General features: G+C 43.5%; 2 protein-coding genes across 7 annotated transcripts in view; one reads left to right on the top strand and one right to left on the bottom strand.

The window, feature by feature from the left end:
* The window catches only part of LOC105947220 (acyl-CoA (8-3)-desaturase-like), a 63836-nt gene extending 49411 nt beyond the window's left edge, over positions 1-14425 (top strand). For 2 of the 5 annotated variants that reach the window (XM_018093315.2, XM_018093314.2), the window contains exons 2-5: positions 11645-11705; positions 11789-11865; positions 11947-12044; positions 13089-14425. In XM_018093315.2, the coding sequence (XP_017948804.1) occupies positions 11651-11705; positions 11789-11865; positions 11947-12044; positions 13089-13287 (429 nt within the window). In that variant the 5' untranslated portion in view covers positions 11645-11650 and the 3' untranslated portion in view covers positions 13288-14425. Of the gene's footprint in view, positions 1-5219; positions 5398-9365; positions 9562-11152; positions 11263-11644; positions 11706-11788; positions 11866-11946; positions 12045-13088 lie in introns of those variants that run through there. The other 3 variants (XM_031900532.1, XM_031900533.1, XM_031900531.1) reach the window with 3 other exon arrangements.
* Positions 14426-17857: 3432 nt separating this feature from the next.
* LOC101732476 (anoctamin-9) overlaps positions 17858-22230 on the bottom strand; it is a 41035-nt gene continuing 36662 nt past the window's right edge. The window contains exons 20-25 of one of the 2 annotated variants that reach the window (XM_031900525.1): positions 21987-22134; positions 21375-21482; positions 20093-20186; positions 19871-19983; positions 18194-18271; positions 17858-18057 (exon numbers count right to left, since the gene is read on the bottom strand). In XM_031900525.1, the coding sequence (XP_031756385.1) occupies positions 18030-18057; positions 18194-18271; positions 19871-19983; positions 20093-20186; positions 21375-21482; positions 21987-22134 (569 nt within the window). In that variant the 3' untranslated portion in view covers positions 17858-18029. The remainder of the gene's footprint in view (positions 18058-18193; positions 18272-19870; positions 19984-20092; positions 20187-21374; positions 21483-21986; positions 22135-22230) is intronic. The other variant, XM_031900526.1, reaches the window with a different exon arrangement.

The following is a 22230-nucleotide window of genomic DNA, read 5'->3' as shown; positions in this document are numbered from 1 at the left end:
GTTGAAAAGATAATCATTTTAAGGGGCATCAATTTTGGTGGGTGCTGTAAGGTGGTTAAAATGTCAATGAGAAGGTGTCAAAAGCTGTTTTGAAGAGAAGGAACTATTGGGGGAAAAAATATTACTTTTAAACTGTGTTGTCTGATATGCAGCTGTTGAAGGCAAGATAGCACTGGTGGAGCTGCGATAATCTGAAAATGAGCTAATGACGATGATGGCGCTGCTGTTAGTAAAACAGACAATGATGGTGGATTTCTGAAATAAAACCCTGTTTGAGCTGAGGTAGGTGATATATGTAATGCTGATGGTGCTGTAAATACTAGGGGCGCATTAGCATGAGGTGCAGCAGAATGAGAAATAGAGGCTGGTGGTGGAGCCAAAGGTGAATAAAAAGAAGCAGGTGCCACTGTTGGAGGTGTTAAAAGTAAGAATCCAACTTGTGGAGCTGCAAAACTCAAAAGTGGACACCACTGTTGGTAATTTGAAATATAGATGTTAAATTCAGAGACTGCTGGTGGAGTTGCAGTCATTTTTAAAAGGAGACACTACTGTTGGACCTGCGGTAGCTACATGTTGAGGGAGCTGCAGATGTGCTGACCTGGCAAAAACATAGTGCTTACATTTTCTCCTTGGATGTTAATCAGGAGACTCACCCTGGGCACTTGATGTTATTGGCCACAGGATGACACTCAGGCAAAACCCTCCAGGGCCATTTGCTGAGCCTCCTTCTGTTCTGCCGATGTTTCAGTTGCGCAGAAGTCACAGGCTCGCCGTAGATGTTCCATGGCCCAGCAAGGCCGTAGATGTTCCATGGCCCAGCGAGGCCGTAGATGTTCCATGGCCCCGCGTAAATGTTTCCTGGCTTGCCCTAGATGTTCCATGGCCCAGTGAAGCCAGAGATGTTCCATGGTCCCGCGTATATGTTCCCTGGCCCCGCGTAGATGTTCCCTGGCCCGCTGGAGATGTTTCCTGGCCCAGCGAGCTACTCTCAATCCTGTATAGATAAATAAAATCACAGTAAAGAAAAACCCAAAACTGAACAGCTACAGACCCCAATTCTATACATATAACGGATTCCCTCACCTTGTTCGGCCGGCCGGTTCTGCACAGCCCGAAGGTGCTCCTCAATTTCGGCCCTGATGGTCTTCGCAGGGGGCAGTTCAGCAATGAACGGGTGCTGCAGTAGTTCTTTCGCACTCCATCTCTGGGAAGGATCCTTCTCAAGGCACGACTTCAAAAAGGACACAAAATGTTGTGACCTGGAAAAAATTAAGGGTTTTTAGCTCTGTCTAGTGCAAAACAGATGATATATAAGATTCCAAGGAGAGAGATAAGGGCTGAAGCATCTTCATTACTAAGTGGAATATCTTTGATATATTGTGTTTAGCTACATATACAGGGTATTGCTTTGTTTGATGAACCCTGTTTAATTCAGTTCAGCTATAAGCTGTGTTGCCAGTTGGTACCCAAGGTTTGGGGGGAATGGGGATTGCAGTAATAGAGGGGGGTCACTAGGGTTCTGGCCCTATGTACAATATTAATATACAATATTAGTGAAAATCTAATCATTGTCCCAAAGATTTGGGGGGATGGTGAGTAAAGAAATACAGTGAACCCAATGGGGTTCCTGATGTGAAGTATATCATCTATCTATCATCTATCTTTGTCTGTCTATCTATCTATCTATCTATCTATCTATCTATCTATCTGTCTATCTATCTAGTTCTGATCTATTTATGGAGAAGTGAGAGAGACACACAGAGTTGCAGTATCAGCATCGCACAGTGACATGAGCTGGGAAGGACTCACCAGGTTCTTGATTTGAGTCGTGGAGATTCGTTGTTGATGATCAGGTCTGACACTAGTTTCTGATCGGCGTATGCTAAAAGTTAAAAACATATATAATATCAGTCCCTTCAAACATGAAGCTATATCCTTGGTTACAATGTACAGAGACCCACAATTGTTGTGATTCACTTACGTGTTTTTCCCTCGGCCATTTCGATGGCAGTGATTCCCAGGGACCAGATGTCACACTGGAAAAGAAGACACCAAAGAGCATTAGGATAGAATTGGGTTAGCGGGTGAGTCAGTTACTTATTACCGGGGGTTCTAACGTGCTTGCATACAATGAATAGAAAACACAGAAACAATTAGAACTCAGCCGCTTAGTACTGATAGAAGAAATGGCCCCATGTTTAACTGGCCTTTACTGAATAGAGCACCCATTTGTGCAGAGACATAAAAGCCATTGGGTCCTGCTACTACTTCTACAACGTACTTTGGTGTCGTATTCCGGTTTCCTGTCCTTCCTCCTAAAGGTCTCGGGTGCCATCCAGTGCGCAGTCCCATCACCCTCGTTGCACTTCCCTGTCTGTGGGTCCAGGTCCCAGCAGTGTCCGAAATCGACTGAAATGACAGATAATACATATAAATGGAAAATTCACTTTCACCCTGTATCATGATACCCTCTGTACTTTATATTTACAGAAGCTTCCCCCCATCCATTCATCTTACAACTATAAGTTTTACTCACTGAGTTTGATGTTCCCCTTCTTGGTGAGCATCACGTTGGGGCTCTTGATGTCCCTGTGAACAGCCCGGTGGTGGTGAACGTGGTTGAGAGCCTGGGGAGATTGAGATGTAGGTTATAAGAATATAACAGACATTTGGTTAATTATTCCCAACAAAGACACATGGGGTTAATCCAAGTTTACCTTCAATACCTCCCTGCAGACAAAGCCAATCCAGGTCTCCTTCAGGGATTGGCCTTCGGTGCTCTTGATCAAGTCGTACAGGGAGCCGCCGCTGCAGTACTCAAGGACAAGCTGCAATAGGAAGGAATGATTTCAGGCCGTGTATGTATTTTATCGCCTCCAATGGAGGTCTCTTTGGCACATAAGGGATGAATGTGATGCAACAAACAATTTCTTACTTCCAGATACTCTGATGACTCCTCGTTTGGAGCAGGGTGGTGATAAGCTCCATAGTAAGAGGCGATGTTCCTGTGCCTGCTGAACTTCAGGAGAAAGTTTACCTCTCGGCAGACTGACTCCTCATCCTGGAGAGGAATAAAAGAAACCCTTTAGCTCACATAGGCAGCCACACAATAGGGATGATATGGAGAAAGGAACTATAAAGAAACCTTACCCAAGTGATGTTGGCCATCTTGACGGCTACCTTACCTCTGCGATGGTGATGGCCCTGTAACACACACAGAAAGGTGTAACTGACATTCAGTATTAGCTGGAAATATCAACACTCATATTGGGAACAAAATGACAGAAATATTGAGTGATTAAGAAATGGAAAATGTGCATAGCAGGGATAGTGATAGCACTTTCAACTTGCTTTCAGCTCCCCTTGCTCTCTAGGAATTTGGTTGGTCCCTTACCATGAACACGGCTGCAGTGCCGCCCTCTCCGAGAAGCTTCTCCTTGGTCAGCCGACCATCAGGAGGCTGGGAAAAATAGATAAATAGAATTAACGGGGGATTTTATAGATAACATAATATTCCACAGGAAGGAGAGGGACTATTGGGAAGGGGGGGCATGAGAAACACAAGAAAGACAGAGGCAATTGGAAGGTGTGAGGTTCATAAAACCGGGGGGGGGCATCACCAAACCAACACCCAAATTCCATGCTCAAGTCTAGCAGCCCCTACAGGGACTTTTTACTCACCTTATATATTTCGGAGAGGCATCCGGATTCAGCCGTCCGCTGAGGGAAAAATTAAAAGATTCTGTTAGTTTAAAGGAACATTATTAGGCCCAATACTTGCTGAGTAACAAAATGGTACTACCCCGTGTGGAACATGCCCTTCCCCCTTGCCCTTACTCAGTAAGAGATAGGATAGTAAGTAAGGATACCTATAGCAAAGTCACTTTAGGGCCCTCTAAACCTTGGGAATGAGACTTCCCACCCCCTATGCCCAATACACCCCCTGGGCCCCCAGCAGTCACAGGGTCTCACCTCTGGATAGGAAGGAACTGTCTGAATAAAGTGTCTGATTCTGGGATAAATTGGCCCCATATAGAAGTAGATATTTATTCAGGCTCATTAAAGAGCCCCATATGGGCAGAACACTGCTCTGTGTGTCACTGAATGGGTTAACATTCTATACTTTACACCAAAACCCTTGAGTCAAATGAAATCCATAGCAGGAGCCTTACCTTCCTCCGGGGGGCGCAGAATGGCATTGCGCCCTAGTGGTTTTGCTCTTAAAAGAGCAGTTGGGTTTAGAAAAAAAAAAATATCAGCTGATGTCAATGGAAGATGGTTTTTCCAAAGAGAAGCTGAAAAAATCACAAAGTCGCTTATTATCGCAAGAAAATCGCCTTGAAGACGCCTGGAAATCGCTTTCTCGCACAGAATTTCACTTTATGTGGAAACAGAAATGAAGAAGAGATTGTAAGTTCCATGGTCCGGCCCTCTCTGCTATACAGATCAGGATACACTGCATTATATTCACAGTATTCCCCCCTGACCAATCCACCCATTTAATAAAAAAAACAAAAGCCATAAACTGATATTTATTCTCTGTGATATTTTCATTCAAATTTCTGAATCTGATTTCTGTGTAATGTGACGTTATCTCAGGTAATGAAAAATCATGCTGCGGCTTTTGCAGCAATAACGGCATTAAAGGTGAAGTTCCCGTATAAATTAGGGTGAACAGGTTGCAGCATTTCCCCGTATTTGGCACCATCCTTCCTTCTATTACAACATACTGCCCAGTCCCTGCTGAAAAATCTATGCCATGTTGTACCGACCCCCTGCTTGCGTTTCTTAGTTCAGAAGGCAGCTGCAAAGGCTATCAGGGCATGCTGGGAGCTGTAGTTCTGTGCTAAATAACTATGGACAAAGCTCCAGGCAGAGCAGAATTCCTAGGAAACTAATAGCTGTGCCTATAAACTGATGCTGGATAGAGAGGGGACATGCTGATCTGTCCCATCTAAATCTAACAGTCTGTTATAGGGGTCAGATCATTCATCCATTTAAATCTCCCGGGCTTTACATTACTGTAGCTTTTGGGGTTTCCCATGAGAATGGACACAGTTGAAGCAGGGAAGGCATTTCTTATTAGCAACCCCCAGTATGCACCTTTGGGTACCAGCATATGCCAGCAGTGATTGGTGGAGCTCCCCTGTGGGAGATCATGGCTGGCTACATAACATAAAGCTCTCAAATGTTACTAGGCATCATCACCCCCCCATCACTTGCACCAGTCCAGGTGGTGATATCATTACTAGCATAGGATACTGACATTTTGACTGTTTAACAGGGTGTACCAATACATAAGCAGGGGGGTTATCAATCTGCACAGAAGGGAAATAGCAATAATGGCAGCTCTCAGAGCAGAGGGGATCCCATATAAAAGAAGGGAGAGGATTACAGGTACTTGTTTTGGATTTCAGGAAAGAGAACAGTAGTTGGTTTGGGAATGATGGAGCACATTAATGTATCCCCTGTATGAGTGTCTGTATGCTCCACTCACCTCTATAGTAAAGATTAATATACCTGTATTGGTTTCAGCCAATCCCATATTGCAATGGCAAGATCATCCCACATAGAAATGCTGCTAAGATGAAAGGGACCCTAGCAACCAGAAAGCAAGGGCCAGGCTGCAGGTCTAAAAGGGATGATGGGACTTGTAGGTCAGTGATAATTAGAGGACTACAGACTGAAGGTCTAATAGGGAATGCTGGGAGTTGGAACAAGCACCTGTCAACAGCCTCAAGAAGCATCAGGGGGATCATTAGTGGCTGGAAAATGGCAGCTCTGCCACTTTTCCCTTAAAAGCTTTTAAAGAAGGCAGTTTTATGTACAAAGTGAGATACAGAGAGAGAAATATGAATATTAAGAGCATTGGAGCTGAAACCTGAACACCAAGTGGCCAACTGTCATCCCAAACACTGTCAGAGTGACTGTTACTGGATGGGAAACTATGAGATTTCATACTGTGACCATAATAATTTCCAAACTTGCACATTATTAAAAAAAATCACAAGCAAATACAGAACTATGTGAATATTAACATTAAAATAGGAATCTGAAATCCAAATGTTACTTTATAGTCTCCCTGCTCCCCTGCTCCTTCCCCAACTCTCCCAAAATCATGTTTTATATCTATGAAAATGATACAATATATGCAAACCCAAGGCTAATATCCCAGGCGCTACCTAGTGATGCAATTAAATAGCGATTTTCTGCATTTATGTCATTATTTTCCTAAAATGTCTCCCCCAGCGTGTGGCGCGCTCCACTTACCTCTGATCCCAGAAATGAAAGTGAGAAAAACCGTTAATTAACGGACACTCAACCAAATGACAGTTAAAAAGTTTAAACTTAAGGGCACGACAATGGTTCAGTCACACATCAGGCTTATGGCAGTGTCACAGTGACAGTTGGTGGCTGTAAAATAGCAGCTCTGAGACTTTTAGCTTAATATCCTTCAAACCAGACACTTTTAAATGCAGTGCGACTTACAGAGAGAAATGGGAATAACAATATCTAATGCCCTGGGTGCTACACATAGTGATTTATGCCAATATTTTTCTCAATGCCCCCCCTTCCCCCATGTGTATATGCTGCACTCACCTTTGATTGTAGTAATAAAAATGTGAAATCTGGGCATGTGTCACAGTGGCTGTTGGGGGCAAAATGGCAGCTAAGACTTACCCCTTAATAACTTTCAAATTGGGCTTTTTTTCTCTAAATAAGATTCAGAAAGAAAAGTGCATAACAATGGCAATAGATGAGGAATCTATGGTCTTGCGGCCAATATAAGACATTATGCCAGCCCTAATGTAATATCCCATAATCCCATAGGAACATTACCTTTCCTGACACATTGGCACCAACTGCTGAGGAAGCGCCATATTTAGTGATTCCAGCTGCCTCCTTGAGTTCTCCATTGGCCGCAGGATTATCTCTAGGGCGCGCTTGCCAACGACGGGACCCACAGTAGGTACAATAAAACTCTGTAATGGATCTGCCTGTAGATAGAAGGTCTCCAGCGATGAGCTCTCCCACCTGGGCTGAACATTTCCATCTTTCTCCCTGAGCAGAAACATGAAAGTGTAGACACCATTGGATATCCCTGTTTGAATCACGGGGATATTAGAGTTACAGTAAAGAGAAATAAACCAGTTTATATTTATGGTTGTGGTGATGATTTATTTTTCTATTGAACAGACTAACTACAGTAAGGTGCTGTCTAAAGATTAAAAGCACATATACATGTACAGTAGAAGCGCCACCATGTAGGTATTCTGCCTGCCTGGCTGCTAACAGTTACCCTCTATGTCACTGTCATTAATAGGGAGGAAAGATAACACAGACAGGAAGGCTTTGTTCCCTCACCAATTACAAAGAGATGCAAAATGGAGTAAATGCTGGGGTAACTCTGTAGCTGCAGGTTTATACATAGGCACATCCAAGCATTTATACATGGAATAAATGCCAAAGGGCAGTGTTAATTAGTGGTGCTTGCAAAGCATCACTACTATTATCTCACAGGCTTATTATTATTCTTCTCCCGTACAAAAGTTCGGCACGGAACTTGTCCCGCACCGTTTTTCGTAGACCCATGAGTGAGGTGTCAAATCGTGCGGCCTATTTGGGAATGGGATGCTATGACTTTTCTGAGGTGTGGGTGGTTAATTGCCCCCTGCAGGGGGCAATTAACAGGGCCAAAAATCCCATTGACTTAACATTGAGGCCAACTTTGACGGATTGTAGCGCAGAGAGGGAATTTTTTCGAAACGTGAAATTTACCACATTTGAAGAGGTTTGCAACCTGTGTCAGAAGATACCCCGCACAAGGGTATAAGTTTTACCCCCGGGGCAAAACAGATCCCCAAATTTGACCCATTGACTTATAATGGGTATTTTGGCAAATAACCCGTTTGTCGTAGACCCATGAATGAGGTGTCAAACTGTGTGGCTTATTCGGGATTGGGGTGCTATGACTTTTCTGAGGGGTTGGAGGTTAATTGCCCCAGCAGGGGGCAATTAACCACTGTTTGTCGTAGACCCATGAATGAGGTGTCAAACCGTGCGGCTTATTCGGGAATGGGGTGCTATGCCTTTTCTGAGGGGTGGGCAGTTAATTGCCCCAGCAGGGGGCAATTAACCGCCGTTTGTCGTAGACCCATGAATGAGGTGTCAAACCGTGCGGCTTAATCGGGAATGGGGTGCTGTGACTTTTGTGAGGGGTGGGCAGTTAATTGCCCCAGCAGGGGGCAATTAACCACCATTTGTCGTAGACCCATGAATGAGGTGTCAAACCGTGCGGCTTATTCGGGAATGGGGTGCTATGCCTTTTCTGAGGGGTGGGCAGTTAAATGCCCCAGCAGGGGCAATTGTCACAGAGAACTGAAGGAAACATTGTAATATTGGGGCACGAGTTTTGCCATGGCAAGCACCACTCACATTTTCTTCAGGAAATGTACCTCTCTAGTTAACATACTGCAACCTTAAAAATACCTTTTTTGGTGTAAATGAAACAGCTTGACTTTACAAATATGAGCCCAGGCACCCACCCATCTCTGCCTCACACAGCTCAGCATGGTGGGATTTCTGCTGACTTTCTGTGGGAGAAATCATTCTGTAAATTTAGCCAGTGGGGAAGTCATCCTGCAGCCAATGGGAGAGTCATCTAAGTTTAGCCAATGGGAGAGTCATCTAAGTTTAGCCAATGGGAGAGCTTCTCCAACCATCACTGGCAATACTTCCTGTTCCTTTAGCTAATGGGTGAAAGCTGCACCCAGCCAATGGGAGAGCACTTCCTGCTCACACCAAGAGATGGCAGACAGAGCAGAGGGGGGCCTCTCTGGACAGAAGTTGCAATAGCGGTTCCATGCCCAAAAGCCAATGTTTCCTACTCCAGCTGTTGTGGAACAACATCACTCCGCACTCCATTGGGCTCTTTAGATGTTAAACAACTCCCTAAACCCCTGTGATCCACTTGCTGACAAAAACTCCTGCACAACTATGGTGCCCTCTAACCCCTGTAATCATCCAGCCATTGTGCATAATACAACTCCCAGCATCCCCTGCAGCCCTGCAGATGTTCTTGAAGTACACACACATATTGCAACAGTCACCTGGGCATATTTACTGAGTTGGACCTGGGGCCCTGCAGGTTTCCCAGACATTTAAGGTCAATGCAACAGGTCGGGCTATATGCTAAATATAAGCCTTAAGGATTTCTAATCCCAGATTGCCCAATATAATGAATGGCCAAGGATATTGAGACCCTCAGACAGCTATGGCAATGATTACATTCATTTTTGTGGGAAAATCCAGGAGTCTCAGCCACGTGGAAATCACAGAGAACTAGAGAGAAATACAAACACTTTTTTAAGCTTAAACACTTCTGTTTTTTCTGTTATAGATAATAAAGTTGATAAATTGCTCTGTCCCACTAAAAGGTTTGCTGCAGACACCCACAGCACCAATGGCACCCAAAGAGAAGTCCCGCTGACTGGGTGAGGAGTGGCACACCACTCACAAGCAAAAAGCCATATGGCAGCTTCTGCGCTTCAGTAGGAGATGGTATGAAATGGAACTCTTTTAAGAGATCATTAAACATTGTAGCAAAGGGCCGCCTGCTTTTTGTTGCACCCAGTGTAGAGAGTAGAGTGCAATGTCAGTGGGTGCAAGTCAGCCCTGCCCGAAATCCTTGCCCTAACCTCCTGCCATGCATTTACTGCTGTGCAAGTCTGGGGATGGATAAGGGGCATGAGGGCGCTCTGGGACTGGCACATACACACTATAGTAAAATGTTAGTAGTTACTATACACTGTCCTGGACTGCTGCAATGAATCACTGGGAAATACAGTAAAGGTGCCGCTGCTCCAATAGGAAGTACCTGAAACCTGTGTATCGTTTAGGGATAAGAGCACCAACTCAGGGTTCAAGGTTACCAATTATATTCACTAGGGGTGCCTAACAAACTGGCTCTCCCCTCTAGTAAACTGCACTTTAGTTAGAGTATACGAATGACTTACTAAGACACAGCTGACACTAGGGGCTTATTTATACACACTGGGCAAATTTGCCCCTGGGCAGTTACCCATGCAACCAATCAATATTTTTGCTTTCAATGGCCTGCAGTTGATAAACCTGTATACTGAGTGGCTTCCCAAATGTAGCCGTGTCTTGCACAAGTTAGAAGCCAATTGTGTGAAAAAAAAGTCACCTGTCTAGATTTACTTTAGAAAAAACAGGACCAAAATAACATACAAATGTACAAAACTTACGCACAGCCCCTAGTAAAATAGATTGTGTTTTCCTAGGCCGGTGCTCCCTCAAAGCTCTGCCTTGTTCTCTACCCTCAGGCACACATTCACCCCCATAATATCCCCTGGCAGAGTATTAGCACTATTAGCACCTCCATCTTCACAGTTGGCAACTGGTACCAATCAATCAGCACCTTCCAATATTCTGAATACAGAGAAGAAAAGTGCTGTTTGTATTTTGGGTCCATCTGCAAAGGGGTCTCCTTTTAACTAGGTGGTACCAGAATATTAGTCGTAAGCTCCATTTACTGCCTTGAGAACACCTGCCAATAGTTTGTAGTTTTTGCTACTTTCTCCTAAGGAAACAGATGCACAAAGGACACCACCTGACTTTATCTGATCCCACTCCCATTACAGCAATGGGGACCAGATTCTATAGGATCCCACTATATCTTGTGTTGTTGCATGCAAAGTTTGTGGGTCAGATAAAGTCTGACCCAAAACCCTGATCAAAATCTCCTGTGTAGCTTGGCCCTAAGGAGCTCTATTAAACTTTGTTTAATGTTATTTGACATTAGCATTTGCTACTGGAAGCTTTTATCATAGGTTTTAGTTTCCTGGGAGAACATATTGGGTCACCTGCCCCACAGGAGAGAGGGGGAAAAAATATAATGAAAGGCACCGGTTTTAATCTACAGCTCTTAATCTGTGTGGCAAACACTTACCGAACAACAAATGTGTTAAAATATAGTTTAAATACTGTTTGTAGAAGTAACATCTGGTTAAAGGCTACATGTGCCCACCGACCTCTGTGCACACATGCAACTTACATTATTTTTATTTTTTTTTACTTTCTGTTTATATATTAGCAGTTTTGCACTATTAATATCATACATGTGTTTCAGGAGCACCCCCGTCTGTTCTGTCCTGTACTGAATGAAAAAACCTTTTGGTTCGGTATTCAGCCGAATCGCTTGGGATGGATTCAGGGGTTCGGCCGAACCCGAAAAACTAGGTTTGGTGCATCTCTAATTTTGTCACCCAGAAAGATACACAAAGACACAACAAGACTTAAACGACCAACAGAACTTGTTTATTTATTTTAATTAACATAAAACACAAACATCAGCAATTAGCAAGGGGGCTGATTGGTCAGACATTGTTCCAGATTGGGCCGTATATGGCTACCTAACTATATATATAATTAATAATAAAAATAAAAATGTGGTCCCCATTGAGCTCACATTCTAATGCCCCTATAACAGTCACACAATGCGCACACAACAGGGACTATTCCATCAGGGAAATGCACAGAATGAAATATCTATGCCTTGGGATGGAAAAAGATGTGAATAACGTTCATAATCCTTCCGGCACTCTCTCGTTTCCCCCCACAGCTTGGAATGAAGAAGAAGAAATACATGCCGTATAATCACCAGCACAAGTACTTCTTCTTCAGTGAGTGAGCTCAACACCAAGTACTTCATGTCTCAGGTATAAAGCTATTGCTAACGGATATTCATCCTCTGTTCTCTTTGCAGTTGGGCCTCCAGCACTGATTCCCGTCTATTCCCAATGGTATATTTTCTGCTTTGCAATACGGCGCAAGAAGTGGGCGGTAAGCACGTTTAATTCTGCAGTAAATGGACTGACAGTAAAGTGAGGTTGCAATGGCTGACTCTGCCTCTTGTTCCTGCAGGACCTGGCCTGGATGATTTCTTTCTATGTGAGGTTTGGTCTGTGTTACATCCCGTTCCTGGGAGTGAGCGGCACCATCGCTCTGTTCATGGTGGTTAGGTGAGCACTGTTATAAACAGAAGGTACAAGGGAATGGAATAGCTGCAGGGAACAGGGGTACATACTACAGGCCATACCATGCCGTCAGATCTACAGCTAAGGAGTAAAACAAGAAGCTCCACAAAAACTATAGGTGCTTGTTTTGTTGCATTTGGTTGTACCCTATGGAATGCTGAAATCTATCAAATAGAATAGGGACCCAGTGTGTGTGGGGGGAACACAGTTTTGCAAACCCAAGGTAGTATTTTTTATAGATGTGAGCATGGTGTGAGCAAGCTGTATCCAAATGAATAACTTCCTCTAGCATTAAACAACAACAGAGAGAGAGAGAGAGAGAAAAGGCCCCAAGATATTATTTATGAAGCAAAAACTACTACATGGCGGTCCCTGAGAAGTAGGGCCAGTAAGAGGGGTAGGCAGGAGAGGCAAGTGCCTAGGGTGCAACAGTGGGGGTTGCACAGCACATACATCTTTCTGCCTTCCCCTAGTCCAGTGAAGTCTGATCCATCAGCACCCGCTCCTCAAATCTGCCTCCCCCAGTGGTCGGCACCCTTCTGTGTGTGCGAGCGTGCACGTGCATGCTCTCATAGAGGTGGGTGGGGTTTGGAACAAGGTGGGTGGCTGGGTTGCCTTGGGTACCCGGCTGGCTTGGGATGCCACTTTTGTTGCATTCAGTTGCATTGTGTCTGAACACATAAAGAACACCCAAATAAACAAACTTTCCTCTCTAGGATGGTTCCTAAATTTGTCTTTTTACAATTTTGTCCATGTGTGTCCAAATGCAACATAAAGAGATGAGGCATCTGATACATACACCGCCATTGCCTGCAGGGAGCTGATCCAAGCAACATATTTTATCCCTGGGACAGATCCCCTCAAAAGAGCCAGATGCCCTATTTGTGTTGCTGTTTTTATTGATCATGTATGTCCCCTCCATTGATTCACCTTGGGCCCTGGATACAGGGAGGATCATATTATAGATGGTAGCACGGCGCTGGTAGCAGCACATTAGTCTCTGATCAATGCCTTTGTCTTGTGTTTCAGATTTATTGAGAGCAACTTGTTTGTGTGGGTCACTCAGATGAACCACATTCCAATGAACATTGACTATGATCAGAATAAGGAGTGGCTCTCTACGCAGGTACCCATCCATATTAGTGATGGGCGAAATGTTTCGCCAGGCATGGATTCGCAGCGAATTTCCGCATTTCGCCATTGGTGGATTGTTTCGCAAAATGGATGAAAAAATTTGCCACGGAAAAATTTGGCCAAAATTGCGCAAGAATAGTCGCAAGTCCAAAAATGGTCTCTTCCTCCACTTTACTTTCTCACCCCGTGTGACTATTTCTCCCCACAGTTTATTTCCCACCATGCCCCAGCACAATTACTGGATTGTTTGCCTTCCTCTACTGAACCCAGCAGCCAACAAACAATTTCTCTGTATAGCTACAATTTTATTGTTATTGTTACTTTTTATTACATATCTTTCTATTTAGGCCCTCCTCTATTTCTATTCCTGCCATTATCTGCCAACAGTCATTGAACAGCAGCAGAGGAGACCCAGGGGCTACTAGGATTCCGCCACTGCGGTGCCTCCTGGGCTTGTTTGGCCTCTGTGCCGTATTGGGAACCTTATACAATTCTGATGCTTTATGTCACTACTTCAGTGTCACAGGAGATCGGCCTACACAGTAATTCATAGGGAAGGCTCTCTGGGTTATGAGTCCCATTCATACAGTTTGCCCAAAGATTATATGGTGGAAATGCTCCTCAGATATGTCCTAGCTATTTATTTGACTCTACAGCGACACCCTCAGGAGACCCAGCAAGCTGCACCTTGAACGTATAAACATAAAGTCAGAACTAAATTCACTGCTTCGAGGCAAGATACGCCATTCACCCAATCCTGTTTTTCCTTCCAAATCATACAATTCAGGCAGCCAATGGGCAGAACTGCTGTTTGCAAAAGTACAAAAGATACATTTTATGGATTCACAGAGGTGGCTTTTTGGATTTTTCAAAAATGATATTCTCTCTGGCTGAGACCCTCAGGCATACGTAGCGTGTTCCCTGGCCAGAATCATATGAAAATGTCCCAATGTTTGAATGATTACGTGTGCCTTAGGCCAAGTCGGGGTGCAGCTTGGAGTAAAGTGGCTTCCTGTATGTCATAGTGGTGAGAGCAGTTTTAAAATAATCCCCTCCTCCCTCCGCTGCCCACGATCATGTCCTAGTGCCCTTCCTTCTCCAAACTGCCTGTTCTTACCAACAGATTACATGTTATATATGCTAAAGTGTCAGTACCACTTAAAAGCCGCCTGTATCATGTGATAGGGGTAAGATGGAAGTAAGATGAAGATTAAAACCTTGATTTTTTTGTTGGTGTCGGTTGATGAATAATGTATCAGTGACCCCCCCACCCCGTAGTATTAGGAAATACAGTAATAGCAGCAGCTACACTTGTGCAGTAATGATGACATACCTCCCAACATTTGAAAAATGAAAAGAGGGACAAAAAGATTTTTGACCACGCCCACTTCTGTGGCCACGCCCCAATTACCACACCCCATTTTTAAAATTCATTTTTTTGCCGCAATGGCCCAATAGGCAGTACCCCCCATACACAGTGCCCCATTTACCCCCATAGACAATGCCCTCCATAGACAGTGCCCCCAATTGACCCCATAGACAGACAGTAGCCCCCATACACTGCCCCATAAAAAGTACCCCCCCATACACAATGCCCCCATACAGTGCCCCCAATTTCCCCCATAGAAAGTACCCCCCCATACACAGTGCCCCCAATTTCCCCCATACACAGTAGCTCTTAATTGCCCCCATAGAGAGTACCTCCAATACACAGTTCCCCCCATACACAGTAGCCCCTAATTGCCCCCATAGAGAGTACCTCCAATACACAGTGCTCCCCCCCATAGATGCTGCTTCTTGAGACTCCTGCTCTTTATGCGGCTCCTTCTATGGCGGCAACAGGCCCTTTTATAAGGTTGCGCCCGTGCGTACGTGAGACGTCACACATATGCGCGGGTGCAACATTATAAAAGGGCCTGTCGCTGCAGTTAGAGGAGCCGCATAAGGAGCAGGAGCCACGGAACAAGCCGGAGCCTGAGCGCTCGGCTCCAGCGAGCGCGTCCCGCTGTCCCTGGGTTGTTCAATGAATGGTCTGCATTTTCGTAATGCGGGACATTCATTCAACTATCCGGGACAGCGGGACGCGCTGTAAAAACCGGGACTGTCCCGCGAAAAGCGGGACAGTTGGGGGGTATGTGATGAGGCTGGCATTTTGAAAGTGAGAACAGGCATCAGTTGGCCCGTTAGATGCCTAAATTCATCCAGAGCACAGCCAGTAACTATCAGTGCTCCATCACATTCCTTTGCAGTTGGTCATTTTATCAAAGTCCCATTTGGCCCCGGTGCCATATTGTAATCTGCCAAAGGGCCATTCTAGCCTGACCTGCTGCTCCAACCTCTGACTGCATGGGGTCTGGGGAATTTTCTAGCATTCAGTAGCCATGGAAAGTAGCTGCTACTAGTAGCCCAGTGTGTCATTACCCATAGGGTGAAGTCACACAGAGCTACTAGTAGCAGCTGTTTTTATTTCGGCTTTCTCACTTTTAAATCTAAATTTAAACCACAAAATCATTCATTACTACAAACCACATAGGGCACATTCTATAACATATCAATATATATAATAGATTATTATTGTTGACCCTTTTAAATATGTTTTGTTCCCTGGCAAGAGATAGTCCCTTCCCCTTTGAATTGATATCAGAATAAATGAATTTACTAACTCTGCATTTATTTATACACATGAATTACTGTATAACTTCTCAAAAGCACTTTTTTCCCAGTACTAAACACATCTTTAGTCATTTTGTGCCTTATATAGATCTTGATAGATGATAGGCCTTTAATTCTATAAAATAATAGCGGGACCTCATTAGTTACCACTAGGTGGAGGTGTTCTCCAATATAAAAGGGAATGACTCACTTGTTCTTTCTGGGTCTTCACCTCATTAAGGGGTATCTACATAAATAAATGGTGAGATGTGGTTTCAATGTCTAATTATTCCTCTTACAAGCTCCAGGGTGTGCTCTTTTTTGCTATTTTGCTATTTTCATCAGGTTCCCTGGTTACTAAGTTTCCTAACTGACCTTGACTCAGTGTTGGACTAGGCCGGTGGGACACTGGGAATAAACCCGGTCAGCCCCAGCCACCCAACAGACCCAGACCTACTCCCCTCTGACCTCCCCTCCAGATTGCTGCTGCATCGGAGATTACAAGGTATGAGTGATGGAGGGAGGGGGGGTTGTGGTGTTGCGTATTCTTTGAAAGACTTGACAGTGACCTCATAACTGGGGGGGGGAGGGGTCCCTGAGGTGGAAGCCCTGGTGGGCCTTGACCCCCAGTTCTACTCTGTTTTGACTATTTTGATTCCGAATATTGAATTTTGGTCTTTTGTTCGATGTCCAGCTTCCTCCTTAATCCTGACTTGAGCTCTAAGAAAGCCTAATGGCACAGTAGCTTAGTAAACAGAGTGTCTATGAAGGTTTTCATTCATCCAGGTGATGATAGACATTATCTTTAGAGTAGTTGATCTCAGAGTGTGAGCACAGGTAGCCCAGCCAGGGCATAGTGTGTGTATACGTAACCAAGAGATAATTGATATAATAAGTGGCCTATTAAAGAATCTTGCCATACTGGCATGTATAGATATATATATATCAGTATATAGTGTCATTTTACAGAGTTTGCCTTGAGCCACCATCTTGTGATTGGCTGTGTGCAGAGATCACCTGACAGGAAGTAATGAAACAATGTTGGCTCTAATTGTAACAGGAACAAGAAATGTAGTAGTAAAAGAGCTTTGGCCATTTATGTAACCTGCGTGTAACTGGCATGTCTGTATGTGCTTTAAAGCCTAATTAGAGCCAGATAGTAGGAAAACTATACCCCCAGAATGAATACTTAACCAACAGATGGTTTAAAGAATCTTACCAAACTGGTTTATATATATATCAGTAAATATTGCCCTGTTACATCTTTTCCCTTGAGCCGTATAATATTTCGCCTGCCTGTAGTAGGTGTTAATTTTCGCATAGCCGAATGCGATATTTAGCGCGCAAAAGTTATAGTGAATCATGCGATCGTATTCTTTTCAGCGCAGAAATTAACGCATGCGGTAAAACTAGTGCGAGAAATAACCCATGCGAAAATGTCGATTTTTCGCACGCGATAATACTATGGTGAATTATTTTGCGTTTTTTAACGCAAAAAAGCGTGCAATAATTTTTATCGCCCTTTAGTGAATCAGGCCCAAAATAGTGGCTCTTTCATTTAGGATTTCCAATGGCACACACCCCTAGAAATTATATTATATTTGTATGAAAATAGTTTATTTAGATTAAGCAGTGTTTTACATATGGGATGTATTATACTAGGGATGCACCAAATCCAGGATTCGGTTTGGGATTGGGCCAAGATTTAGCCTTTTTCTGCAGGATTCAGATTCAGCCGAATACATGGTCCTCGCCGAACCGAATCAGAATCATTAAAATCACATGACTTTTCATCATATAAACATGGAGAAAATTTTCCGCCACTGTCTAGCCTTTATTTTACATTATTAAGTTTTAGTTTTCCTTTAAATTGGAGTAGTTTGTGATTTTATTTAGGCCTCGTGGTCAGTAGTGAGCTGTTTTTGTTCATTAGAACAGGGGTTCAGCTGTGTAATGCATTTTATATAAGCATTTTCAGCATGATGATCCCCAAAAAATGAAGAAGCTTAAGCTTTGTAATAAAAAAAAACATTTATTTTACAAAAAAATAGAATTAAAAAAACAATAATGAAGTGTGGGGCCAGCCAGCAGCCTTATGCCAGCACTGTGCTTTGAGCAGGCTTTGTACATCTATAGAAAGGTCCCAGTTCCACGGTATCTCATTGCTCTGAGCCAGGCGTCCTCTCACACCTCCGTAGAACGTTCTATCATTCTGTAACAAACGAAAAATGCAGTTATAGTCTAGACATTTTTAACTGTAAAACATTCTAGTGAGTGGGGGGGTGTTCAGTCCAGGTAGGCACAGAATATTTATCTCCTGCTTAGAGTGGTCTGTGATTGGCCTTTACCTGTCGTCCATAAGAAAATCCCTGTAAGAATTGGGGCTGCCCTCCTTGTGATATTCATCACTTTCCTCTGGCATCATACTGTGGAATAGAGGAGGGGGAGAGTTAGCCCCCACTGACAACTCTCATTGGTGCTGATTTTTTATTTTTGGTGGAAGCAGCTACTTATCGAGGCTGAAATGGGAACTTAATGTGTCTAAGGGCGACTAATCTCCCCGTGTACCAGAGCCCTAAGGGTAAAGGTGGCCACACACGTGGCGATCTGACGACATCGTCAGATCCACCACACACCATCAGGGCTGAAACAGCAGATAAGGAGGTAGAAACAATAGGATTTCTACCTCCTTCTGCCGATTCAGCCCTGACGGCAGATTTTGGTCAGGTGCCTTCTATGGCGCCCAACCAAAATCTTTTAACCGGTCCGATCGGCGAGTCGACCGATATCAGCAGCTTCCTGTGATATCGGTCGACTCGCCGACATGCCATACACGCACCGAATATCGTACGAAACGAGGTTTCATACGATAGTATCGGTGCGTGTATGGCCAGCTTAACTATGGCGTGTGTTGGTAGCTACAAGCTCCAGAAAAAGTCTACGTTCCAATTTTTGAGGGCCCTAAATTAATTTTGCTGTGGGCTGCAGTAACAACTAGTTATGCCACTAGTTTTGTTGGATACATTTTGTTGAGGGTTTCCACCTGTATGGTTTTTAAAAAGGCTGTGCAGGTCAAAACAATCTGCCCAGTTTTCCAAATTAGGAAAACCAGACAGGACTCTCTGCCCCATGAAAGCATTATGCAGACAATGTGACCCCCCTGCCCGGAGTCACAGATGGAGAAAGGTGGCAACCCTAATTATGATCTATCAGTAGGCAATAAGTAGGTTACAAGAAAAACTGGTAATAGGTAATTAGTAGGTTTCAAGTGTTAAGGTGGCTATACATGGACCAATAAAAGCAGTGGATATCAGCAGCTAATTGGCCCATATATGGGACCCTCAAATAGTCCTTCCTGACCGATTTCTGGCCGATATTCATCTTTGCTTCACACCCTGACTGCCTGCATCCAATCAAGATGGTCATACGTTGAAAGATCCACATCTTCACATGTTTAGCCACCTTTATTTACAAAACAATTCCATCAATGAACTTTTTATGCACCAAAAGCTGGATCAGAATTCCAGCACTCATTGCAGAAAGGAGCATCAGGAGGCACCTCCTGCCATTCCCCTAACTTGTGTGTCTGTGTAACATCCAAGTTACATGGCAGGTTGGGGGCAGGAGAGGGGGTACCTACGTGCCGCCCCCCCACACGTTATGGATACAGCACTGACTAATGCAGTTATGTTGGCAGATACTGTATATTAGAAGGTTGGATGCCTTTTTAGAAGCTGAGAAAATACCCCAGTGAAATTAAATTGATGCAGGGACTGATTTCCCACTCAGGAGTCAGGACTAAAATTATTTTCCCTTGGGTTTTATTCCCTATCCTCAATAAAGTCTATATTTCACTTAGTCAAAAAGGATGAATTTGATGGTTGGCTTTTTTTTTTATCATCTACTGTGCTACTATGAGACTGCCCCAGGTATAAGTGGAATGGAGCAATGCTGCTGCATGTAACTAGTGAGGGGATGAGTAGGACATATTAGGAGTATAAGTTACACAGGTGTGTGCTTTATACCTGAGCTCCTCCAGCAGGTGTTGCTTTTTCATGTCAAGGTTATAGTTTTCCACTCGCTGAGGGATGTCTGGCACAAACCAGGCGGCGACAAATTTTATACATACGGCCACGTGCTGATAGAAGAGAAAACATTATTAAGGGACACGAAATGCCTTTTATTCTATAGCGCAATCCTAGAGAAGGACAAGCAATACAGACAAACACTGCACATAGATTCCTCACCTCAAACACAATGAGAAAACCAAGTCTGGCAGCGAAAATGTGCCAAAACTGTGTTGAAAAGCTGTAATCGGCTGCAGAGCGATAGTCTCGGTACCTGCAGAAAGGAGGCAAACATTAGTCTAGCGGGAAGTTTGGGGTGCAAATGTCCAAACAGTCAATGGAAAGGATAGACAGGTACAAATAACTGGGCTGTTAAAGGTAGAAGGAAATAAATTCGAAGTCAGTAATTACAACTCAAAGATGTCACCGTGTGCTCCTAGTTAAGATGAGCAAACCTGCTTGGCCATACATGTCTAAAGGTCTGGAAGGAATAGTTCAGTGTAAAAATGAAACTGGGAAAAATAGAAAGTTAGGCAAAAATGTAATCTATAAAGGCTGGAGTGAGCAGATGTCTAACACAATGGCCAGAACACTACTTCCTCCTTTACAGCTGTCTAAGCTGTTAGCAGTCAGTAACCAATCAGTGACTTGAAGGGGGTACCATATGGGACATGACTGTTTGGTTAGTTTGCTTAGACAAGGAGGAAGTTGTGTTCTGATCATTATGTTAGATATCCACTCACTATAGATTACATTTTTGCCTAACTAACTAAATTAGAAATATATTTTATTTTGCGCAGTTGATCTATTTTTTTAAAGGTTTTTTTTCTTTATTTGTAACTGTAAATAAAATAAAATACAACACTTAATAAAACAGGTTACATAAGTAATATGGATGTTTGGTACAGTTGGCAGTTGATCTATTTACCCAGATTTTTACACTGAACTATTCCTTCAAACAATGTGGCTCTTATTTCCAGGAAGAAGTGTGTGTGGCCCATTGTAGCTCTTATATCACCCTAATTGAGTTTTACCCACTTAATTCTAACCCCTCTGTTATTTTTGTCAGACCATTGGAAGATAATGGTTTGGGCCTAGTTTCCTACCCAATCAGAGAACTTAATAACAGTCCTTGGAGGAGCACTAATTGGATCTCAGTAGATACACTGTGGGAGGATAGAGGGATGAATATTTTAGCAAAGAATGACTGTGTGGGCATCACAGGTAGTGAAGGTAGAAAGCTGTTTGTGAGGAAGGGTCAGGCTGGTATACATGTACATGTACAAGTCGTAGCGGGGAAAGACAGATACGTTTCTATATATGTCCCAGAGGGCGGTGATGACAGAAAAGTCACTTCAGAAGGATAGATGTGTCTGCAGAGACACTGATCTATATCTAGCCAATCCCCATGAATGTTATTACATATCTGATCTGCTTGGGCTCAACACAAACACACATTTACCTGCACTCTGTCACATTCGTGCACAGAGACCGCGAGACCTGCGTCAGATCCTCAAAATCTTTTGTGTAGAATACAGACAAACTGGAATCAACGTATCCCGAAAGACAGCTGAGGCGGAGAAAGAGAACACATAACAGATTAATCCCTACACCTACCCCCTAATATTGTGTATGAGCGGTAACAGCGCTGCTTATTGTTATTGTTATATATCTGTTCTCTCTCGCTCCACCACCAGGGGGTCATCTATACAATTGGCACAGTGCAGAATTATTCACACAGTGTACATATTTGCCCTGCCTGTGTTAATATATATATTTACATGATGCAGGGCAATATGTTAACTGTGCGAATAATTCTGTGCTGCGCTCATTTTATAAATGTTCAAATTACGCTACAACTTTGGTGGAGGAAAAAAACCACAATATAATTTGCGAAATTTTGTGCGTGATTTTTATTTCACGCAATTAGCAAAATAAAAAAGAAAAGACGGACACAGCAGTGCAAAACATAAGGGTTTAGGGGAAACCCCGAGCCAAAACAACCATTGTCTCTGCGCAAACTTTATATATGACCCTCACTGACTTTTATTGGATTCCATCTTAGATGCCTTACTTTATTCCTTCTGTGTTTCCATTGGCACAAGGTCCATAAACATAGAGGTATATGAGCCTGGGGATGAAGTCAGATGTGACAGCAATGACCAAACCATTGGTAATGACAGCAAGAACCCCAACTGCCTCCAGAACCTGCAGCCAGATACCTGGGAAAAGAACAATGTGACAGGTAAGAGCAGTACGAATAGAGTTGCACGTTGGAAACAGTCAACTCCCCAGTTAACTTTTTTCCTTTTCATTTA

This window comes from Xenopus tropicalis, chromosome 4 (assembly GCF_000004195.4).
Source record: "Xenopus tropicalis strain Nigerian chromosome 4, UCB_Xtro_10.0, whole genome shotgun sequence".
NCBI lineage: Eukaryota > Metazoa > Chordata > Amphibia > Anura > Pipidae > Xenopus > Xenopus tropicalis.
The sequence above is the reverse complement of the archived record's forward strand: the minus strand, read 5'-3'. Positions and strand labels throughout refer to the sequence as shown.